The sequence below is a fragment of the Apus apus genome, chromosome 1, assembly GCF_020740795.1.
Source record: "Apus apus isolate bApuApu2 chromosome 1, bApuApu2.pri.cur, whole genome shotgun sequence".
NCBI lineage: Eukaryota > Metazoa > Chordata > Aves > Apodiformes > Apodidae > Apus > Apus apus.
The window spans coordinates 143153148-143177964 of record NC_067282.1 but is presented as its reverse complement, the minus strand read 5'-3'; the positions used below and the strand labels follow the sequence as shown (position 1 = coordinate 143177964).

The following is a 24817-nucleotide window of genomic DNA, read 5'->3' as shown; positions in this document are numbered from 1 at the left end:
AAATTAACTGCAGAATCTGCAGATCTAAACTTAAGCAAAATATTATAACTATTGTATCCAAGTATTCCAAGAAATTAAAAGAAACATTGTTTTTTCTGTAAGGAAAGAGTGATTCATCTCAGCTAACAGCAATTTAAAAAAAAAAAAAAAGCCAAGTAAAAAAAAAAAACCCACCCAGTTCTGTCCTCTGTCCCATGAAGAAGCAATGGCCCACTCGAGGAACTTCCTCTGCACTCCTCCCCTGTGATACAGCCCCCAGGTCATGGGAAAGCCTTCTGAATCTACAGGCAACTGCTGAACCTCTGGGTTCAGAAATGGCCCATCCACACTGCTGGGACCATGTAAAGCAGTGACTGCTGCAGAAGTCCTGCTAGAAAGAGTCCCAGGAGAAAGCAGGCTGCGGTCCCTTAGGCAGTTTGTTTATCTGGAAATGAGCAGGACTTTCCGGAGTGCTCCTTTCCTTTTTCAAACCCCAGCAACATGTTGTGGTTTCTGCACGTTTCCCTTTTCCTTCCCCATGTGTGTTTTCTGCCAGGCTTTTAAAATTGTAGCTGGGACTCCGCTAGCTGATGCCATCTGCAGTGCTGAAGGAAAGGAATTTGAATGACGAAAAGCTGAGCTACATAAACATTTCATGGTTTTTGATTAGCTAATTGTTAAATTAGGGTAAATATGCTTGCAGTGCAAAATTAAAACAATGAAACAAGCTGTGTTTTCAATCTAATTGATTACCTTGTAATTTAATTTGTACTAAGAAGCTTAATAAATGAGATTAAATATTGCAGAGGAAAACATCGATTGCTCACTAAGCATGGGAATATATTTGCACTCTGGCAATTTGCAGTGAATGCCTGCTAAGAGCAAGTGAACTGACACATTTTTTTCTTAAATTCTTTTCATTTTCGAAGGAAGGTTTTGCTTTGTTTGCATCTACAAAATGGCTTAAATTATCCTTTCTTGCCTTTCTCTTTTTTAAGCCCTGTTTTCCCCACCTTCTTTATCTGCTCCCTGCTTTCCTCCTGGCTTCCGCTCCTGACCAGCCTGTTTCCTCTTTCCTGCCCATGTCACTTCTCTCTCCCGAGGCCTCTCACTTGTGCCCTAGCTTCCTGTGAGCTTCGTGCTTTTGACTGTCCTCTGTGTCCTACCTGACCTGCAATGATCCTCACAGGAGGGCACAGTCCAAGTCTTCCAAGCACAGATCCTGCTGTATTCGACCTTCTACCTTTAGGCTTTAGCTAAGTGATATGTTGTTCTAACCCACAAAGCAGATTTGAAAATAACTTGTTCGCTTTCTCCAGGCATTTGTTCCTGTGCTGTGTTTTGCTGACCTCACCACTGTGTCAGTACTTATTTGTTAAAAATCATGCATTAGGAATGTACTAACTCAGTTCACTTCTGTGCTCCAATTTGCAGCACAACTTATGTGGGCACTGTCCTGTGGCCTCTTTGTCACCCACATCCCCCCCCAACCCCTTCAAGTTCTGAACTGCCCAGGGTTTATCTGCCTGGTGCTCTCATTGTCCTGAATTTTAATTGGGACTACTGTTTACTTATTCATTAACAGTAATACCAGTGTATGTTTTTCAAGAAAATGTCATATATATACACATATAATGTGGTTTGTCTCTTCTACTAGGTGCTTCAAATTTTATGTGCTTTTCCATCTCCCTACAAGGCGGGCACTGTTATAAGGCTGGCTGTCTTTGAAGTTTTTTTTTCTCCCCCAAGTAGTATAGAGTAGGATCTCTGCAATGCATCTAAATGAGTCAGCAATGAGCCATCCACACACAACACTGATGTTATTTAACTTTGTGAGTAATAAAAGCTCACCTTTTAGGTATGAAAATCTGAAGCAAGCAGTTACTGTACATAAGGTAATGTAACATAGCAAACCAGTGACAGGTATAATAAAAATATTAACAAGTCATGTTTCAATACAATACTTTTCAAGAATAAAGTGTGACTGATGATCTGTGCTTAAAAATGTTTTTTGAAATAGAATCATGGGCTATGGGGACTTGGAACCTGATGGATGAGGTTTTTGAGTGCCAATCCTCTGCCCAGCTGGTGCAAGGGGGTAAAATGACAATTAAATTACTTCAGTTAATATATAACTTTAAAATAGCTATGCAGAATTGAAGTTCACAGGGAAAGAATGTGTGTCAAATCCTTACATCCTCTATTCTGTTTGCTCTCCCCTGAACAGTGTCACTGTCTCAAAGGAGTCTGCAAATTAAATACCCCTTAGGACAGTGGTGTGTCAGGGCTTAGGGGGTGATGCTGGCAAATTGCTACTGCTGTTCCTTGCAGAGGAGGGCAGTTGAGGGTACCACCCTTTTAAATCACTTGTATTTCTGTATTCTGACAAGACAGCCTGTCAGTGTAAGACCACTCTCTGCAAAGCATTTTGCTTGTTTCTGTCCACCTGATCAGCAGTTTAAAAGCTTTCCTCTTCAGCCCTACAGCAGAGGTGGAAAAGGTGCATTAGTGTCTATTTGAGCTTTCGTCCTCCTTACCATGGAAGAGTGTGTGCAGAGCAGATGCACAGCACAGAACCTCTGTCAGCCCGTATGTGATCAAGTGGAGCTTGGTTTTGACCTTCCTTTTAATTTATTCGTTCTGACATGTGTTTGACTTGGAATCTCTGTGTAGTCCCACACTAACTATTTTGAATCCAAACAGTCTGTGTGTATTTAATGTAGCAGGCTGCCTGCATGCTTTAGGAAGGTTAGTTGGAGGCACAGAACATCTATGTGCTAATTTGTGAATACAGAAACACAGTCAGATAGCTCCTCTGATGGAAGTACGCAAGTAGAAGGTGTATTGCCATCGTGACAGACCTAAATAGCTGTCTGCATTAGAAGATTTATGTCTATATGAGGAGATTTAAGTCCTGTCCTATAGCCAAGTGCATTTGTCTCCTTCCTTCTCTCTGTTATCACTGTAAATAGATTGTAAATTATGGTAGTGACTTGCAATATTGGTTGAATCGGTCTGCGAATTTAGTTCTCTAGCAGCATGTTGCAAGTATTACAGTATATACCTTGCTTGTTTCACCCATGTCTGGTTCAGGTAGATATTTCTTCACTTCTCCATGTAGCTTTAAAAGGGGGTGGGAAGGAAATGAAGGTTTAAAAGTCCTGTAGATGAGGCACTTCAGGACATGCTCTAGCAGGCATTTTTAAAATTTTTTATTATTTTTTTGGGGGGTGGGCTGGCAACTGGGGGGGCATTGATGGTTGGATGTGGTGATCTTAAGTTTTTTTCTAACCATGACAATTCTGTGAGGAGAGAGAGATGCACGTATGGTTGCGGTACAACATGGTCAGTCCCTGGTGTGAGGCTGCTGTATTCCTTGGTTGGTGTCTCACAGCTCAGCTTTGATGCTAACTACCTTACTGTTTTTATTACAGAAATGAAGCATCACAGGTTAAGTACCATCTTTTCCAAGTGTCACCTTTACATTTTCTCCAACTTCTGCAAACCTGTTCCTATGCCTGTTGGGCCTAATCTGATATTAAACAATACTGACTTCACTGTCTTCATGTTAAAAGGGTCTTAGTTGGAGGTGTTTTCATTTCATTTCTCTATACTGAATAGAGCACAGTCTTTCCTGGTCCCTCCTCTGAAATATCAGGGCTTTTTTGCAGTCCCTGGAGGTGAAGAGCATTCATCTTTGGACGTGGGAGTTAGATATGGGCAGACTACCAAAATGAGACTTTTATCCTTTCTCTGCATAGGCAGCTCATCCCTGGGCTCTCAGTATCAAGTGCCTGAGCTGTAGTTGCTTCATCCCCAGAGACTTGGTGCTTGTAGCAGTGCCTCTGCTGTGAGGAATAAATTAAACATGCCAGTAGTCCATGCTCACGGCTCTACAGGCAACAAATAAAGGGGGAGAAAGGACTTTTTTGGGTCAGGGAGTAGTACATGAGCAGCATCTAGGCTGGTCAGCAGTGCTGTGGGTGCTCTCAGGGGCTTGGAGCTCATCCCCCCAAGGTAGGGACCAGCCAGAAGGACTTAATCTCCTCTGTCCTCTGCTCCACAGGGACATGGGCAGTAGTGATTTAGCTAAAAGGCCCATGAGTAAGAGCTGGAAACAAGCAGGCATTTGCTCACATGAGCACAGCTTTCCTTGCTGCTTTGGCAGCACTAGGGCTGAGGTGTGAATAAGGCAGCAGCTGATGACAGGACCATGAGAGGCACCTGCAAGGGATTTTGGCAACACAAGGGGCATGATTTGGCCACTTGGAAGGACTTTTACTCACTCTTAGAATCACTTTGAGAGACCAAAGGGAGAGGAACAGTATTTTTAAATGTGATCTCTGCTGATAGGGGGTGGGAGGAGTGGGGTTATTGCAATACTGGAGTATTATTTGGGGAAAATTCTATGTGGCCCAGTAAAGAAGAGGCTTTAAAAGATTTAGCTGCTTAATCCTGCTTATCTGCTTGTTAGATCTTTACAAAATCTCCCGGAGAGATTCAGAGCAGCATCCGCAGGCAGAGACCTCACCCAGTGCCCCAGCAGCTCCCTCTTCCCTAGCTTAGAGGCCAGGAAAGAGGGAGCACACGACTCCCTGCATGAGTAATCAGTCTAGCTGATAAGCAGCAGTCTTTTTTCATACATGGCCACTGATCTCTATGTTTGCATGCTGGAAATGTTTAAATATTTCTTTATTAATTATCTGGAGAATGATCTGTGCCTTCTCCCAGATGGAGTACAAGGCTGGAATTAACTGAAAATGCTTTAATGATGATGTATTACTTGTAATTATTCTGTGGCTTTCATTCTGCTTTCACCTTTGATGAGACATGTTCCCTCAAAGGACACTTGTAGCAATTTTTAAACCTTCCAGTAACTTCAGAAATGCAGGTGGAGAAAAATATTATGTGGATAAAAGCTGATCTGTAACTTAATTTTCCAATGTATTATCGGCATTCTCTTGTGTGCAATGTAAGCAGTATTACAGTATTAGGGAAGGTCTCCAGAGCCAGGTAGCTAAAATCACTTTTACATCTGCTATCCTCGAGGGAGTGCTTTTTCTGCTGCATTTCTGCTTGTTGAGATTATTAAAACATAGGGGTTTTTTTCCCCCTTCTTAGTCATCTGGGGCCTCGGATGTTGCTTCTTAAAAATAAAAAAGAAGCGGTGACTCATTAAACTCATGGGCTGTATATTTTTAAGCCTTCTGAGGAGGTGCAAAGACACTTATGTCAGTAACGTGTTCCTCTGAGAAGGCATCAGTCTCTGCTGTGCAGACACCTGTTAGGCTGTTTTGTTGCATTACTAGACACTTGAGGCTACATTGCTTTAGAAATAAATTTCCTGTGATATTGGATGGCGAGGTGCTGAACCATAATTGCATGCAGACCCAGGTGTTTATTTCTTCCTTTGTACTTGTTTTCTTGACGTTATTTGGGAGGTAGGAAGGGACTTCAATTTGATGATAAAAGTTATAGTTCTTGTAAATTTTTTCCTTTTTTTTCTGTGCAGATAGTCAAAATTTGGTCTTTGGTTGCCTCAGTGGGGATAGTTAGGCACATGTATGCAAAGTCTTTCTCTTTGGAAGCAGGAGGGTTTGCTTATCAGGGGTCACATCCCAGCACTTCTCTTGGGCCCAGTTCCCTGCCGTGTGCACCCCTGACAGTTGCTGGGCATGTCAGGACCCAAGTCCAGCTCTGTGCATGGCTTTATGCCTCCAGACATGTATCTGCCTACAGCTGAAACTCCTTTCCATAACAGTTTAGATCCCAGATCCTATTTGTATATTTCTGCTGTTTGGGCTGCACACAGAAGAAGATGGGTTTGGGATCTGGAGACTGATATCCCTGCCAAAACCACTTGTAGTGGAGGGGCTCACCAAGCACACACTTCTGCCTTTGATCTGGGCACTCCAGGTTTCCCTATGCAGAGATCTATCAAAGGCAGAGGACCCAAATCCCCAGGGGCTCTGCCTGTCGATCACAGCTCATGTAGAAACAGCCATTTCACAGCAGTTGTTCTGGCATGGTGCCCAGCATGGACATTTCTCTCTGGAGTAGAAGGGCCAGGATGGAGACAGGTTTTGGAGGGTGCCTTTGACTCAAGCACTGAGGTTGGGGATTGTGGGGTGTTATTTTCTTGATCCTTTTTTTTTCTTTCAGAAAGAGATGGCTTCCTGACGCAACTGAAAGGCTATGCACTTAAAAGCCTTTTTTTATATACTGTATTTGAAAGATACTTTTAACTTTAATAAACACAACCACAATAGTTAATATCATTCTGAAGATGTAGCCCTCATGTGCACTAAGATACTTATTTTTAATGCTTCATAGGTTGCTTTATACAGTATTATGTCAGCTTTTTTATAAATAATGTATTAACTTATTTATTTGCTGCACCAGTTGAACATTTTTGTTTTCAAGTATTTGAAAGAGCACTGTGGTATTTTTAGAAACCCTACAGTCAGGCTAGAAATTCCTCAGGACAGTTACCTTGTTTTGTTATAGTATCTGGCATAAAGGAGGTCAGACACTTGAGGGCTTTAAGGTTGCTCAGTTTCAAATGTTGTTACCAAGTGGCTGCTTTCAGGAAACAGCTTCAGATGAGGAAAAAATTCAACTAGACATACATGAACACATAGCAAAAAGTACAGACTTTTTGTGGTGTTTAGAAACCCCATGAAGAGAAGAGAAGAGAAGAGAAGAGAAGAGAAGAGAAGAGAAAGCAACATGATTAATCCCAGGAAGTCAATATCATTTATAACCTTTAAACGTAGGTGCACCCATTATCACAGTAATTACTATTGCAATGAGAAGGTTCTCTGAAATAATTCCTGGAAGTACCACAGAAAGTGGATCAAGAAAAAGTACCACCCCTCACAAAAGAGGAAAATTTTAGAAGTTGTTACTAAAAATACCTAATTGTATCCTAATTGTATTTTGTTTGTGCCTACAGACACCACTTTTTCCAAACTTCAGCAAATGCAGCAGACAGGAGCAGTGTTGGGTAGCTTAGTACAATGGTTTTCCTGGTGGTGGCATCAATGATCTGCATTTGGGTAACACAGGAGCTCTCACTGGAGACCCTGGCAGGCAGTGGGCACATTTCCATTAGGACTTTCATCCCTCAAGTGCTCACTGGCCTGTCACGCCCCAGGCGTTTTCCCACTGGGAGGTCAGGCACCAGCAATCTCCAAGTTTGCACCCTTGCTTTTCCCACCGGAGACCTGTCAGATGTCCTCTGGCTCCCAACCCAGGCTTTCCCTCCTGGTATTTTTTCTGCTCACGTGTGTCTCCTCTTTCTCCCTGACTTGCCAGCCGCTGGGCCAGTCGCAGCACCACAGCGCAGCGGAGGAAAGACCGTCTGCGGCAGCACTCGGAGCACATCGGGCTGGACAACGATTTGAGGGAGGTAGGTGGCATCAGCCGTGGGTGACATGACCTTGTCATCCAGGAGGTGAGACAAACGGTGTGGTGTTACTTGGGGCAGTTTTGTTGCTACCGTAAGGTTTCCATGGGTCTCTGCAGCCGCTTCATTTAGGTGCTGCTTGACACAGATGCCTGTGTACCTTGTACAGCTTCAAAGCACAGAACAGAAATAAAATGCTTGTATTCTTTTGGAATGAGACAGCCCCTTTGATGTCAGGAAAATGGCTTATTTGCTGATTTAGACCCTGGTTGTGTAACTGCTTGCAGGGAGCAGAGCCCTGGTGTCTGCCTGGGTGCAGCTGCCAAGCTCTGGGCAGGGTGAAGGTCTCTGCAAAAGTCACATCCTTGAATAAATGTCAGCACTGTAGCAGTGAAGGAGGCAGGACTTTTCTTTTTGTAAAGGAATTGTTTTTCCTCTCTCTCTTGTGTATATTCCTGACATGAGTAAGTCCATTTGAAAGGTTAAGACCTTGGGGCCTTTTTATGCCTAGAGCTTGGAAACTCCTGTGCATCTTGTAAATGTCAGTCCCCCACACACATTTCTTTCCCATGTTTTCAGTTTCTCATCCTTCATTAAATACTTTCTGCCTTATTTTTCCACTGATGTCCTTGTGCTTCTTTTGTATGTCACTAGCAAAAATAAAACATTCATGCTGTTTTGTGGTAAATCCTGCTGAATGATGTTGGCTGGTGTTGGCATTTGTGCTCTGAAAAAACCCAAATGGATGAGTGGACTCTTGAACCACAGCTTCAAACAATGTTTCATGGAAACACAGCAAAATAGCACTTGTACATGTTGCTATTTTTGCTAACGTGGCTTTGCAAGTATATTTTAAACATTGCCTTGTGTGCCTATCTCAGCAGAGCTTTTCAATACTTTGTCATATATTTTGTTTTCTTCTTTATTCTGTTTTTTTCTGGCTGTGGATCATATGCATGCTTCTTTTGCTTTGTCTCTTCTTTCTTTCTGGCTATTCTGCCATTGGGGTATCTGCCTCCTCTTAGCCATCGGAGGAGCTTTTGCTTCGTCAGAACTCAATGGCCTTCTGGGAGTGGGATCAGGGACCACCCCCTCCTGCACGGCCTCCTAAAAAATCCTTCTCTGAATGCTGCCTGGTATGTTTTAGTTTTTTCTTGTTGAAAGCTGCTTTTGAGATGTTATTAGCATGAGGAACTGCTCGTTGCTGCTTCTCGACCCCCTCCTTTTCTCATAGAGTAGGAGCACATCCTGCAGTGCTTGTAAGTGTGGTTATAATCAGAAAAGTAGCAAGAAATCAGCTCTAGGCTTCCATTCCAGCTCCCTGGCAAATGTGACAGCTCCAAGGCTGAAAGATGAGAATTCTTTGGTTTGTTTTTTCCCATGTTTCTCACCTGATCATTCAGCTTACAGTATCCAATCCAAAAAGCATTGCTTTCTGACTGCTGGATTGTTGCATCCCAGTGTGGGAATGGATGGTGGTGTGGGGATGCTGATGAACAGACAAAGGGCAATCCATTGGATCTTTCGTCCCACCCTTGTTTCTTCTCTTGAACTTACAAGAGTTGTTGGTTTTTTATTATTTTAGTAGAATAACAAGACACACAATGAATAGAGTAAGGTTTTCCATGTTCTGTACTCTTCAGACTATAACCGCGCTTCACGTTTTATTTATCCCTTTATGTTTAAAAGAAATATTAGATTTCTTAATTATGTATTCCTTATACTACTTTTTCACTGCTTTGTTGCTAATTTTTGCACCAAGTTAGATAGAAGTCACTTGTGAGACTGCTTGCTGAAAACACACTTTCCTCATCTGTGATTTTTTTTTTTTTTATTACCACGTATAGTTTTTTTCAACTATTTTTAAGTCCTTTTGGTATCAGTGAAAATGTAATTACCCAGCTGAGCACTTTTGTTGAACACAGCTTTCCATGACAGAACCCAATGTTCTTGTCTGACCTGTGGAACTGATGTTAAGTGGTTCATATCCTAATTTTGTACTGGAAAAGAAATCCAAATGCGTCAAAAAAACTGTACTGCCCCATTACAAAAAAAACCCTAAAAACAAAACAAAAAAACTGAGCAATTTCCATTAACTTCAATGTGTTTAGATTTTGCTTTTGTGAAATACATGCTTTTCTCCTCAGACAGAAAGCTCTGACAATGCAGCAGCCGTAGTGTCCTCTCTGTCCCACAGAAAACCCAGCCAGCAGCAGTGCCAAGTCACTGGAGGGGTGTGATCTGCTCCCCTCAGGGGAACAGCAGTTGTTCTCACATACTGTCCCCCAAAGAGGCAGGGTCAACTGGATAAAAACACACTATGGAAATGGGGCATTCCCAGGCCGAGCTATGAGCACTATTCTTCAAGACTTTTTTATTTGGCAACATTCTATTATTTTACTCTTTTTAACAAAAAAAACTTTCTGAATAATTCCTGGGCAACTTTTTTTATAGGCTTCAGATTTGCACACCTAAATGTGGCCACCTTCTTAGTTTTGCTCTGCACGTAGCCCTCTCTCTGGTGTTGGGGGTAGAGGACACAGTGATTGGTTTGGGGTTTTTTGCTTAACAAAAAAAAACCAAAACCAAACAATAAAAAAGCCCTAAACAAAAAGGCAGTGAAGCAAGAAGGATTAAAAGTGGTTTATTACAGCTTGTATCCTTTTTTTTTAAAGAGCAAACCAATTTTTATCCTTACTTCTCAATTACTACCACACAGTAAAAATACAAATGATCCTAAATGTTGGATTCATTTAAAACAAGCTTCACTTGTAATTGAGAAGTTAACTGAAAATAAAATCAAGTCTGGGTTCTTTTTTTTTTTCCCACATAAACCTTCCAGATAAAATTAACAGATAGAATCTTTCTCTTTCATTAGATGTATTTCTTTTTCTTGTGATTTCTTTCAAGTTATTTTTTTCCATTTACATACAGATTGTCAACAAATTAGACAAATGGCTTTTAATTTTTTAGATTTTTTTTAAAGTGTAAACCAAGTAACAATGGAAGGAAACTTGATATTTTTATTTTATTGCTGAATTAATTTATTGCACTTTTATGCACTCGCTCTGGCTAACTCTGTGCTAATGTTTAACAGCACAGTTCACCAGTTAACATTGTTTTGGTTCCACACAGGAAAACATCTTGTTTTTTCTGTTGTCAAAAGGGAGCACTCCACCTTTCCAGCCTGACAGCTAAGCATCAAACAAATCATGATGTTGTTCCTAGATTAACACTAGCTCATTCCTTTCACCAGCATTTGCTTACCTAGGAGTAGGATGAGGAAAATCACTCTGACTTGTAATATCTAAAATGATTCTGTTTATTCTTAGAAATACATGCAAGAGGCAAGGAGTTTAGGAAAAAATTTAAGGCAGCCCAAACTCTCGGACCTCTCTCCAGCTGTGATTGCTCAAACCAACTGGAAATTTGTGGAAGGGTTACTGAAGGAATGTCGCATGAAGGTAGGTCCATCCCCTTCCTGCTGCCTGCTCTCCCTTTGCTTACACTGAGCCTAAATTGTATCTGTGGATGGTGTCCTGAAAGCCCTTCACAGCTGGAATGTTGTGAGTTGGAGTACCAAGCTATTGCAGGGTGGATGTCCCTTTGGGGTGTTATTTTTTTATAGGGAAAAAGGAACATGTTATCAGTCTTCTCTTTATGCAGTCAAAGTTGGTGAAATGAGTAAAAAATACAGGAAGGAGAATCAGCATGATCAGACATCTTAGGGAGGATTTCTTTTAATTGTTCATATGTAAATGAAACCTAAACATAACAGGCACAAGACCCTTGGTCAGAAAAGGGAGCATTCAGCACATGCAACTGTTGTGTGTCTTGTTTATGCAGAGCAAATAAAGTACAGCAGCTTTGAATGCTGAAGAAGCTTTTATAGGCACCAGGTGTTGGTTGCAGCCAACCTGTTGGTCGTATACTGTATTACTGGGGTTTTAAACTTGAATAGCTGTAACAAGAAGAAAAACAGTTACTAAGACTGGAAATATATCTATCTCTGTACTCTGCTTTTGATACCAGTTGGTAACAGAACAACCCTGTAGAAATACCACAATAGAAAAAACTATAGAAATAGAACAGTATGGAGTAATTATGCAAACTTTCTTTTTTTAGTTATTCTTTTTCTCTTTTGTAAAGAGATTTGAACTTTCTGTGGTCAGGCCTCTAGATTAAGCATGCTTAAGTAAACTCATCTATAAATTCTGTCCCTGATTGGATAACATTCTTAGAAACCTTTGGGGATTTTTAATTTTTTTTTTTTAATAGACTAAACGCATGTTGGTAGAGAAGATGGGCCATGAAGCAGTTGAGCTGGGTCATGGAGAAGCCAACATAACAGGTTTGGAGGAAAATACATTGATTGCTAGCCTCTGTGATCTGCTAGAAAGAATCTGGAGCCATGGTCTGCAGGTCAAGCAGGTTGGTAACTGGAAACTCAGGACTTCGTGTGTGCAGTAGTCTAGCAAACACTTAATGCCATCTCTACCTTTTAAGCTGCTACTTGCTGGTGCCATTCCAGCTTAAACTAGGAGTCATCTTTGGGCTCAGAGCCCCTGGTTGGTATTTTGTGAGGGCTTGAGGAGTTCTGGGTGTTTGTTGTTTTGGTTTTATTTTGTTTTTATTTGAGAGGTACCTCTGGGAATTGCAATGATGTTGTCAAATAGGTGTTTTTTTCCTTTTCAACCTTCAGAAGGGAAAGCCAGGGAGAGGACAAAGAAACAAAGTGGGTGGTGTAACTGCTAGATCAGAGAGATGGTCCTCTCCTCTTCCTGAGATCTCACGGCCCAAGAGAGGAGGACTGATTCAGACTGATTCTTACTGCTGACTGTTTGGTCCATCAAAATGTCATCCTACTATTTTGCAGTGTTCACTGGCGTCTTTTCTTTTGTCTGATTTATTCAAAGCTATGTAATACATATTCAATTTTCAGGGGAAATCTGCTTTGTGGTCCCATTTACTTCAGTACCAGGAGAGAGAAGAGAAGCAAGAGCATAATGCAGAATCCCCAGGTGAGTACTTGGCAGTTGACTCAATGAAGGGTCCACCACAATGAATAAACTTGGGCCTGGGAGGAACAGTGCAGCCACACAAAACCCATGCAAAGTTTTCAGTGTATTTGCTTGCTTATAACATGTTTACATTTTGAGACCTTTCATAATGACCATGAAGATGCCTTCATGTCTGGACAGAATAGATTAGCACCATTGGAGGCAAATTAACATACTTCTTACCGCTGTCTGGAAAAATCACTCAATTTCAGTTCACTACCTTCACTCCCTTTTAACCACCCTGAGTGTTTCCACAAGAGGTGATTTCTCAAGGAGCAGAAGGTGTGGAGCTGTGTCTAAGACAGGTGACGTTTTTCTTTCAGTGAGCATAATCTGTCTCTTAAATCACAATGTGAATAACTCCATGTTCAATAAATCTTTATGCTGGCAGACAGTACAGTTCAGAAGTTGTGTAATCACTACATTACTTCTGTGTTGTGAGAGAGGTTGGGTTTCTGATGACCTTTAGATCTCCCTGCCCACAGGCTGCTGCTTGCTAGGTATTGTTGTAAAAGTCTCTGAACTTTAGCGGGACATCTTCCAAAGACTCTAATCCTCCAGATCCTGCAGATGGGAACTTGTATGATCGATCCTCAAAGACACATCTATGGACAAGCTAGTCTTGCTCATGAAAAGACTTTTTAATAAGCTCCAATGAGTAATACACTAAGCAATCTGGCTGGCAGGCACAAATTCCTGAGAACAAAATGTGACACCACAAAGCAGTTTGATCAGAGTAAGGGAGCACAGAAATGCATGGCATTCTTACCATCGAACGTGCTACTGTAGCTTAGTTTTATCCCATCCTCCTTAGTTGTTTTTAATAAAAACATTTTACTAATAAATCTCATCACCGTACAATTTTATGTTAGCAGATTTCACATACAAAAAAGGAAATTGTTCAATCTCCCAGTTCAGTGCTGCATTAAGGAAGAAGTAATATTTTAAGCATTTTTCATTTTGTCCACTCCTACATTTCCAGGACAGAGTTAATGATAAAGCACAGAAACATTGTAGTTGTAAGCCACTTAAGATTTTTTTCAGCTGTATGTAAAACAAATGCATTGCAGACCTTTGCTGTAATTTTGTAATAACTTCATATATTTCCTCTGTTGCAGTTGCTGTTGGAACAGAAAGACGAAAGTCTGATACAGGAATTAGTCTGCCTACTCTGAGGGTTTCCCTGATACAAGATATGAGGTACACAATTTCCTAAAGCATTAATTGTGGTTTTAATTGTGTAGCATAAGGTAAAAGATAACTCACTGGCTGGCTGTTCACAAAGGCTACAGAGAATTAAACCTTCTCCTTAGCCCACATCTAAATTTGCAAAATGTTGCCTTTCTATTTTACAAAAACTTTTTTTGCATGTTTATTTGATTTATTTTAGCTAAATGACAATTAAAAATCAGAATTTTTATGGGGGTTTTTGTTTTCCTCAGGGGGTTCTTCTACCAATAACAATGCTAGAACATCTATCAATAACAGCAGATATATGGAATTCCTTGGTACTTTGACCTTCTTTCTCTCTGTTTGCTTTAAATCACTGACCAAGCAAGTACAGTTAATAGGCAGAGAAAAGGGTTATAAAAACCTGCTTGCAATGCCTCAGCAATGCTCTTTCTTTTCAGTTAGGTTTTTATGACAAATAGTAATAAACGTACAAATTTAGAAATGCAATCAAGCCTAGTATTTGGGTAAGTTTAAAATCAGAAGTAAGGGCAGGTGCTCTGTAGGAAATCACAGCTATCTCTGGAGAGCTTTTAGGAAGTGTTGGTTGGCAACTGAAAGGATTAAAAAGCAATCAAGAAGAGGTGGAGAGTGATGTGACAGCATCAGGCAGTTTTTTCTTCAGGACATCTCCTTGACCAAGCTACAGGTCAAGGCACTGTTTTGACACTACACTTGCCATGGCTAAGCATTGCAGTGGGGTAAAAGTGCCATGAAAGAGGGGAGGAACAATGCAATAATGCTCTTCTGTAGAGAGCTGCTATCAATTGCTAGCAATTTAATGTGTGAGGCAAAACCATGAGTATTCTTCTTGTGATACCCTGTCTTCTTCCACATAAAAATATGGCAAAAAATCTTATGGCAAAAATGAGATTATTTGTAGTCAGTTCACAAAAACATGATTACAGTGATCTGATTTTTACCATGTGCATTGTTACAGATTTTTTATTTTTTTTTTTGGATGTGACATCCCCCAGATTAGTCAGATGTTTCTGAAAGAAAATGACTGTACTTCCCACCTGCAGTGTGCAACCTTTGTGCTTGGCTTAATGTAGTTTGAGTCTTGTGCTCTGATTTTGAGGAATGTCACATGCCACATAAGGGTAAAACAACATGTGAGGGAGGGAGACTATAAACTGGGTAATGCCAAGAGGTCATTTTGAATACATGTCTATAATTTTAGAATCCCTCTTCTGGGACGAGGCAGCTATTTACTTAATTCAGTCCTGTGAGGCTGATGGGCAGGTAGAGGGTCAGTCTGGGGAAAAGGATAAAGGAGGATCTGGATGGGGATTGCTGACAGAGGAGGCCATGTGTGTTTGCTACTGCATGTGTGTTTCATCTTCCACATACTTCCACTTGAGTACTGAAAGCCCAGCACAGATCTGAGCATAGATCTCTTGCTTGAATCACAAGAGTAATTCCACTGCTTTAGAGAGGAAAAGTACAGAAGCAGAAGGCTACCTTTTGTAATATATTGGATATTCATGATTGTCCACACAAGTCTGGTTATAGAAAATCCTGGAGAGTTGAATTTGTCATCCCTAATCTCATGGCATGCTTTCTCCTGCTTGGAAGGAATGCTGCCTAGTATTTGTTTGCACACACAGATTTATGCTGAAGTTAGAAGGACAGGCAATTGTTAATTTGCCAGGGTTGCAGTGCTAACTGAACTAATGGCTAGAGGATTAAGCATTGCCTTAAGTACAGCTTGTTTTTGATGGCTCATGCAAGGTTATGTAAACAACTTAAAAAGCAGGGCTGAATCACAGTCATGCTCGGAATGAGCGATGAGCCTGTGCTGCAGGTAATGTGGTGTGTCCTCTGCCTCCCTCGCAAAGCCAGGCACCTTAGATGTGGTAAGGAAGATGCTCAAGATGTTTATTTTGGTTTGGAGAGTCTCTGCACAAGTGTGTTTGGGATATGCCCTTCAGTTTTTCCCCCAAATGAGGATCTGCAGCATCTCTCCCACCCCTCTCCCAGCTCCGCAGCAGACTCCTGCTGCAGCCTGCCTCCAGCATGACCTCCCACTTCAGGCACATCACTGCACATCCAGCCAAACCAGTTAGCACCAAGGCAGCTCCCTGAAACCTTTGGTCCAGTTGGGTTCGGGTGTCAGGTCTTTCCCCTTTGGGCAAGCCCTTCCTTGTTGCCAGCACTTGCTTTCATGCCCCATCAGGCCTCCTCTCCCCAGGTGCTGGGCACACAGCAGTGATCCTTAACTTGCTGCAGTCTGAAGAATCTGGTTTAGCAAAGACCTGCTACCTATGTGGGATGAGCTAGCACAGCTCGTTTCTGACCACACTGGCATCAGGAGCAGGCACACCATCCTCAGGGACATGGCAATACTGAGCAGCTGTAACCTCTTCTGTCAGAAAAGCTATTTGCAGAGGGGATATCTCACGTACATCTGACAGGGAAAATAGATTTTTCTTTATTACTAATGGGATTAAAAGCAAGTCCCAGCCCAGGGACCTGCACTGAAATCGCTGTTCAGTGCCCTGACGAGAAGAGTTTGTTGTGTGGTGATGAGCATACAGGGCTTATGCTTAGGTCACTGATAAAAATAGAGCTGTTCTGACTCTCACAGCTGAAAGTGAAATAAATTTGAGTTCCTCAATGCTCTGTTCTGTTACACTCTGCTTTTGCTGATGCTAAGAATGATTACTGAATCTTTTTAATGTTTCTGGTGAGCAGCTGCGTGGCTGCAGATGCTTATTTTTCCCAAATGTATAATTACTGCCCATCTAGTCTGAACCAGAAGCAGGTAATGAAGAGGTAAAGAGTGTGCATGGAATAAGGTTGAGTCCATCTGTACTTGAATCTTCTCACAGTAAGATAACATATTCTACTTGGTGTTTCGTATTAGGTGTTATTCAAGTCGAGCACTGGGGGGAGGGAAGGAGAGGGAGGGAGATTATAGTCTGTGCTTTATCTTCCTATCTCAAAAGACTTGAAATGTCTGAGGAGAGAGTCTTAACACGATGTAGTTGAGTGTAGTGCACCTCCTGTTTCCCAAGGACTCTGGATCATGTGCCCAGCTGTCTGGACTTGGAAGGTCTAAAACTGCCACACTCTGGGCCAGGAAGGGTTTCCAGTGCCAGGAGCACTGATTCAGCTGGTGGGCATCACTGCTGGCAGAGGGAGGCTGCTGAGCATGCTTATAAAGAGCAAGAGCTTGTATGTGAGTCTAATGTGCCCTCCTGGGTTTGATTTACAGCTCAATGATGGTTAGTACTTCTCACCTGGTCCATCAGAGAACAATCTGTGTGTCACATTAGGAAACGGGAGGGAAGTTTCTTTTAATATTTTTTTTTCTTTCCTCTTTTTTTTTTTTTTTTTTTTAAGGGAGTTTTAAGTGACCTAGGTTTTGCCACTGGCAAGCTACCATTGCTCCCATTGATTTTTATTTTTTCTCTTCCTGATGGTGCTTCATATGTCTGTACAACACAGAGCCATGTGATACAGACCCCTAAGCTTGGATTGCAAAGGCAGACCTGTATTTTGAGTATGTGGGTAGATCAGCCTGGTGAAGAATGGTGCTGCTGAGCTATGTCTGGTATCTACTTCATTTGTGCAAAGAAAACGTATTTCTAGGCAGCACTAGGTCATACTTTGCAAATTTGCTCTTAAGTCACTAGTCCTGTTATGTTAGAAGCTCTATAAAGGAGAATTTTTCTGAAATAATGCAGGGTCTAAATATAACACAAAGCACCCACTTGGCTGTAACAGATGGGGGAAAGCATGAGACAGTGAGACTATACTAGTCAACATAAAAGCATCAGTCACAGCATGACTTTGTTGGGTTTTCCTTGGAGTAAATATTGCCACATTCCCTAATGCTCAGCAATGCACGCAGGGCCTTTGAGGAAGATGCGGGAGTTGGAAAGTACATCACAACAAACATGAGTTCAGACTCAGCTGATGGTCCTTGGAACCTGCCACAGAGGTTTAGAGGGCTGAATTGCCTGTGCACGTAACATGTAAACTGCATAAAAAATAAGAAATTGCAGCCTTTTCTTTCCCTTGCTGGAAACTGTTACTCATTTTTATTGCTGTTTATTTCATCAAGAGAGGGATTTTTGGAAGCAGCTTTGCAATGCTCTTCCTCTGCTAAAGCTTTCTGCGCTCTAAAGTTCTAGGGTTTCTGGCATTCTCAAAACTGAAATACAGGAAGTTTTAAAAAAAGAAAAGCAAAACCATAGAAGAAAACCCCTGTAGAACAGTTCTGCTTTCCTGCAGACCAAGCATGTGGTGGAGGGCTGTTCAGATGACCACTTACTCCAGGGCCTCACATCCCTGAAAATGTGATTCTGCTTGTGACTGCCTGTGACTGGTTTTTCCCAGCAATCCTCTTTTCTCGCAGATTTCCCATTGCAGCTGCCGTCAAAGGGTTTGTTAGAGTCTTTGCAGTAGATGGTGGTTTTGAGAAAATCTTAACATTTGTATTTGTCATCTGCCCTCACAGACATAACCACTCATGTCAGCAGCTTGAGGGAGAGACTGATACCACTGGGTGTCATAAGGTGGCTGCCCTTTTAAAGTGTTAGCAGTGTCCATGAGGACATTGACCTCAGGCAATGCAGGGATGAGCAGATCTACCCCCGCTCACCTTGGCCAAGCAAGTGCCAGGACACAGAGCAGCTGGTACAGGCTGTAGTGTGTCTGGTTTGCAACCTGCCATACCAGGGAAGGGCTGTCCCGTGTCCCCAGGCCATGCTGGGGATGCCGGGGGTCTCAGTGCCCCAGGGCAGGGCTCTGCAGGGCCATGCTCGGGGTCTCTTTCTCTAGAAATTATGTCAGGAGACATTTTCTGATTCAGCTGCTGCATCACACTAGATGTTGCCATTTGACATATGTGGGATTTTAATTATTTGTCTATAATTATTTTTTCCCCCATTTGTTTCAGGCACGTTCAGAACATGAGTGAGATAAAGACTGATGTGGGGCGAGCCCGAGCCTGGATAAGGCTTTCTCTGGAGAAGAAGCTTTTGTCTCAGCACCTGAAGCAGCTGCTTTCCAACCAGGCACTTGCCAAGTAAGCTGATGCTTTCTCTCAAATTTCACTTTGATGTCTTCCTCACTGGTGTGTCAAGGAGCTGTGCAGGCCTCTGTGGTTTCCAGCTAGAAGTGACTGAAGAGCAGAGGGGAGCTGGGGGATGAGGTACTGCCTGCCCAGCAGCACAGCAGTCTGTTCCATCTGCCTGGAACAACAAATTGCAACTTTCAGGAAGGAGGTATTAGGTTTGGGTCAGATCAGTGCTTTGATCCAAGCCACTTCACAGGCCTGCAATCACTGTATTTTGTGCAGATGAAGCAGCAGTGCTGTGTTATGTTGACTCAAGCCAAAACCATCCTGGCTGCAACAGGTGGAGTTAGAGGCCAGCCCCCCAGCCACTTAGCAGCTCCCCCAGCTTTGCCTCCTGGAAAAACAGGCGCTTTAGGATCTGCCTGCGTTGATGTTCCCTGACTTTATTTTCTCAAAGCAATGCACTTAGGAAAAAAAACCCAAACTTTATGAAAACATCCCAGTTATTGTGTGCAGCTCTTAGCAGAACTGGCTCTGTCGTGTTACATGCGCAATTATGCCAGAAGCTACCGAACACATCTGCTAACGGGAAGAAAGAGGAATAGCAGGACACACTCAGCTCTTGGGTGATCAGCTGAAGGCATGGTGGCAGACCTGGCTTCTCCTGAAGGTCCATTTATATCTACCTACCTTGACAACTTTTTGGCAGTCTGTGGTCTTTCAGACTGCAGTGTTGAAAGCTCAGTGCTTTCTCAGAGTGGGTTCAGGTTAACTCCTGGTGTGCCTTTTTACCACTTTGGGCAATTAGTGATAATAGAATCATAGAATGGTTTAAGCTGGAAGGGACCTTAAAGATCACAAGTTCCAGCCCCTCTGCTATGGGGTTGCTCAGGGCCCCATCCAACCTGGTCTTGAACACTTCCAGGGATGGAGCTTCCACAACTTCCTTGGGCAACCTGTTCCAGTGTCTCACTACCCTCACACTAAAGATTTTCTTCCTAATGTCTAACCTAATCTCCCCTCTACCAGTTTTGAATATACACTGGGTTTGTCAAAATTAAAGAGTGGTGGGAGGACCCCTGCTGCTGCTCAGTGCCTTCCATGCTTTGATGCCTTCTGGTTAGTTTTCTAAGGAGGATTAAGTTATTAGACAAGGCTTATTCTGTTGTGGGAAGAAATGAGGTTGCTATATGTTGGTTCAGATCTGCTGTTGTGAGCAGTGTTAGTTTCTATCTCTCTTTGCAGCAAACCCAAAACTGATTCTTTAATGAGATGAACCTGTAGCCTTGCTATGGTAGCATGGAGTCAAAGAGTGGTCTGTAAAACTTGTGTAGCACAGGGGGTATTTGCCCCCTATGGGTTTCTAGCAGCTTGTGTTAGCTGAGGAATCTCACTTTTCATACCTCCCATGAAGATCAGCTCTTCAGTTGGTGTTTTGAGATTACAACATCTCCTAAGATACGTGGGGCTTTTTCAACAAGAAAGCAATGTGTTTGTTTCTACCAGGAAACTTTACAAGCGTTACGCTTTCCTGCGCTGTGAAGAAGAACGGGAACAGTTTCTGTATCACCTGCTCTCCCTGAATGCTGTGGATTACTTCTGCTTCACAAGCGTCTTCACCACAATCAGTGAGTTGGAGAATCAATTTTTTTCCCCCTGAACAAAAATTAGTTGCTGTCATGATCTGTAAGTGGTGATTTTGCTGTTGCTGGTGTCTTGAGTAGCTGAGCCCTTATCTGGAAACCGTAGCTGTTGCTCTCAGGCTCATGGGTGCTGGGTGTTGCTCTGGGAAACCAGCTGGAGAGCCGAGGATTGTGTGGGAGTGCTCTGGAGAAGAGCATTGCACAAAGGACAGTAATCAGCAGCAAGTGCTGCTGTTGCACTTGATTTTCCTTGCTGAGTTGTATAGTCTCTTTCATCTTCCCTCCCAGATAAATCCTCTACTTCTTAATGCTTCTTTCTGGCCTTCAGTAAGTGTGCATCCTGACAGACTGCTCTCTGCAGACTGAGAAGGAGGTAGAAGTCTTGGAAGATGAAATACAAAGCACTTTGCTCTATATTTTAAATCTCTTTTTGCCTCTCCTTAAATGCCAAGATTATTCCCTTTCCTGTAAGAAGGAGAGCAGAGATTGGATTGAAATCTGAAAATTAATCTCCCTCTGCACTGGGCAATGCAGAGAAGACAGGACCTATGAGATGACCTAATTATTTGGATTCATCTTGGCAGCCCTCAGTCTTCACTTCCTCCTGGTTCAGAGTGAAGTGAAGCAAGTTTTACATGGCTGTCAAAACAGGCACTCATTCTACTTTTTCTCCTCTTGAAGCAATAAATGCCATCAAAACTAGCACAGCGCAAAGAGATTTATTCATCCTTGATTACCTTATTTCTGCAGGGCATGCAGCTTGACAGCTTTTCCCCGTAGGACAAGCACTTGGAATTTGAGGGTGGGGCTTTTTTAAAGTGCAATACCATTGTATAGCACACAAAAAAGTAAAAAGCCTGGCTTGTCTTACCCAGTCAAAAAAGCAGCTTGGGAAGCATAAGGAGAGAGAGTCTGAAAGTGGTACTGTGCAGTGTCCAAGTGTGATCCAAATCAGGGTGCATGATATTCCTTGTCTTAAGCACATATGGGTGGTACAGATTTAAAAGCATAATAATAATGTTGGGAGGGAGTTGGGATGTTTTTGTGAGTGTGGTTTTTTGTTTGTTTGTTTTTAATGAGAGAACGTCCACAGAGACACATCGGACTCGGGATTTTGGCTATGCTGTTACCAGCCATGCCAGTATCCCTGACATTCTCTTCTCCCCTGTAACCTTCCATGTGCCCCTGATAGGCCGAGGCCAACTGTATGAGTTCAGCAAGGCCAAGTGTCAGGTCCTGCACTTGGGTCATAACAATCCCAGGCAACCCTACAGGCTTGGGGCAGGGTGGCTGGAAAGCTGCCCAGAGGAAAAGGACCTGGGGGTGTTGATTGACACATGGCTGAATATAAGCCAGCAGTGTGCTCAGGTGGCCAAGGGGGCTAACAGCATCCTGGCCTGTGTCAGAAATAGTGTGGCCAGCAGGACTAGGGAAGTGATTGTCCCCCTGTCCTTGGCATTGGTGAGGCCACAGCTTGAATACTGTGTTCAGTTTTGGGCCCCTCACCACTAGAGAGAGGAGACCTTATTGCTCTCTATAGCTACCTGAGAGGAGATCGTAGTGAGGTGGGCGTTGGTCTCCCAAGTTACAAGTGACAGGACAAGAGGAAATGGCCTTAACTTGTGCCAGGGGAGGTTCAGATTGGATATGAGGAAAAATTTCTTCCCTGAAAGGGTTGTCAGGCTCTGGAACTGGCTGCCCAGGTGGAATCACCATCCCTGGAGATACTGAAAAGACCCGTGGACGTGGTGCATAGCGCCATGGTTTAGCGGTGGACGTGGCAGCGCTGGGTTAACCGCAGGACTTGATCACCTTGAAGGTCTTTTCGAACCGAACCGCGTCTGGTTCCGTCACTCCCTCTCCTCAGCCTGCCAGGCCGGGAATTGCCTTGCGGCAGACGGGGGAGGGGGGGTGTTACCCCTCTGCGGCGGGCTCCGGCGCCGTCCCTGCGCGGCCGCCGGGCGCTGCGGTTCTGGCGCGGGGCTGCAGCACCACCGTGCGGGGCCGCCGGGCTGGCGCGGCCGGGAGCGGCGGCAGAAGGTGCTGCCGGCAGCCGTGAAGGCGGGTCGGAGCTGCCCGGAGCTGCCCGGGGCCGCCCCTGTCGGGTGATGGCTGAGGGCCCCACGGGTCGCTGAGGCATTCCGCGGGTTTGTCTCAGCCGCGGCAGGGAGGACGCAGGAGGAGTTCTCCTTGTGAGGCTGCTGAGGCCTGAGGCAAGAGCTTGGCTTCAAGGGAGAGGCGTGGTTTATTCCAGAAACAGGGTTTTACTCTGAGGGGGGTTGTAAAACAAAAGTCAAGGCTAACCTGTTTTCTTCCCTTCTCCTGTTCTTAGTGATCCCTTATAGGTCAGTGATAATTCCCATCAAAAAACTAAGCAATGCAATAACCACATCAAACCCATGGATTTGTGTGTCAGGAGAACTAGGAGAAACAGGTGTAATGCAGATTCCCAAAAATCACCTAGAAATGACATTTGAGGTGAGTACATGCACTTTACGTTTTACTTTGCAACTTGAAACATGCTTCCAAATAAGCATTCATTTAGCGAGGGTTCATTGTCTTAAGATCACAGCATTTCAGAGTCTGCCCCAGGCGTTCAAGGTCTCTGTACATTCAAAATCTGGAGAATGTGCTGCCTGCCCCTTCTGTGCTGGATAGAAACACCTGTGAGCTGTGTGTTCCCTGTGAGCACTCACCACTTAACCATAGGCTTCTTTTTCACCCCTATCCCAGCCCAGGGCTTCTCTTTTCTTACCTGGCCCACCTATTTCCACATCACATTTCCTTCCACATCTTCTTGACAGCTGTCCTAATTCTCTCGTTCAGTGCTTATTTCTGACTTCTCATTTCCCTTCCTAGCTTCTTTTCCCTTCTTTCAAATTGTCTTCCCACTTACTACCGCCCAAGTCCCAGATTTCTTCTCTTTCTTTTTTCTGGCCAGTCCCAAAGTTCTTCTCCTCTCACTTCAGCTCCTTGTCTGACACTGCTTTTCTTCCAAACAGCCCATCTAACTCTTGTGTTCGTCAACATAGCAGCCTCACATGCTACCCCTGGCAAACTGCAGAGCCACCATCCATCCCTATCAGGCTCTTTTCTCTGTGCTTGCTGTGGGTTTTCTCTTTGCATTTGATTACTTGGCATTCCCCTTTGCTTTCCCACCCATCAATTACAGGTTGGCTTGGTGCCACCTCAAAGCAGCTGGTAGTGGGAACTGCAGGGAAAGCCCCATCAGGCTCTTCTAGCTCTAGGCTGTACCATACCCGGTAAGGAGTGATTTCGTAGGAAAATCTGCTACTAAAACTAAAGATTCATCCATTGAGCATATGCAGACTGATTTTTTTCAACCATAGGATAAAAAACATCTTGCCAAATTTAAGTAGATTTTGACAGAGATACAGAAGATATTTTTGTGATACAATGGCTGCCTCTCAGCTGTTAGTATTTTGTTGAAAAGATCTGCAGGCTTCTAGCAAGCAAAGTAACAGACATTTCTAAGGACCATGCTAATACTGTTCTGGAATACTCCTTTGGCTGAAGCTTTCTCTAAGTATCAACTTGAGTAGCCACCCAGTAGGGAAGATGTCAGCCCTAGCTGCTTGTTTGGCAGTATTAGAAGCGACAAAAACCAAGGTCTTGCAAGGGAAGTGGTGGGTGACGTTAACAGATGTTTCTGCCAGCCCCACCTACAATTACATATTGCACTGGAATTCACAGTCTCCTGTTTTCCTTGTCTCTTTGTGATATTAAGAGTCTCGAGTTAGTGATTTTCGTCTTGTCCCACAATAAGCAAACCAATCTTTGAAGATAATAAAGGATCTAGAGACTGTTTCCAAGTGTAGAGTGAGTCGACTGAAGGTCAATATGCTCAAAATGCATTTTTTAAAACCTGTTTGTACTGAAAATATATTTCTTCTACAAAAGCACACCTCTCTATCACTTGAGCTCAGAAATCTACAATTAACACTTCTCAAAAGTATGCAGAGTGAGTGCTCACAACAAATAATGTAATCTCTTCACAGGTTTTTAATAGTTTTATTTCAAGGCGGTTTTTTATGTGCTAAAATAATTATTCTGCTTTTAAAAATGTTCTGCGTGTTTGGTTGAAAATACTTGCTGTATAAGTCAAAGGAAACTGAATGAAAACATACATTTGGGACCATATGTGTGCATGTAGTGGGTGTGTGTGTTGTCTGTTGTTTTTTAAATTAAGTAAAAACTGTTATTCATTTCAGTGCCAGAATTTAGGGAAGCTGACGACCGTTCAGATTGGTCATGACAACTCAGGGCTGCTAGCCAAGTGGCTGGTTGATTGTGTCATGGTCAGAAATGAAATAACAGGACACACGTACAAGTAAGCAAGAAGTTTTAATTTTCTTTGTCTGAAATTTCTGCGTGTTAAATCTAGAGAAAGCAAGAAAGTATTCTTCTTATCCTCAGTTGATGGAGCACTGTGGGCTGATTTGGGTAC

The 24817-nt window shown here is 43.0% G+C and overlaps 1 protein-coding gene across 2 annotated transcripts in view; it reads left to right on the top strand.

Annotated features, from left to right (window-relative positions):
* The window catches only part of DENND5B (DENN domain containing 5B), a 118412-nt gene that overhangs the window by 84482 nt on the left and 9113 nt on the right, over nucleotides 1–24817 (top strand). For both annotated transcript variants that reach the window (XM_051615142.1, XM_051615132.1), the window contains 9 exons: nucleotides 7297–7390; nucleotides 10720–10851; nucleotides 11666–11818; nucleotides 12330–12408; nucleotides 13566–13647; nucleotides 18587–18715; nucleotides 20213–20334; nucleotides 22682–22827; nucleotides 24582–24700. In XM_051615142.1, the coding sequence (XP_051471102.1) occupies nucleotides 7297–7390; nucleotides 10720–10851; nucleotides 11666–11818; nucleotides 12330–12408; nucleotides 13566–13647; nucleotides 18587–18715; nucleotides 20213–20334; nucleotides 22682–22827; nucleotides 24582–24700 (1056 nt within the window). The remainder of the gene's footprint in view (nucleotides 1–7296; nucleotides 7391–10719; nucleotides 10852–11665; nucleotides 11819–12329; nucleotides 12409–13565; nucleotides 13648–18586; nucleotides 18716–20212; nucleotides 20335–22681; nucleotides 22828–24581; nucleotides 24701–24817) is intronic.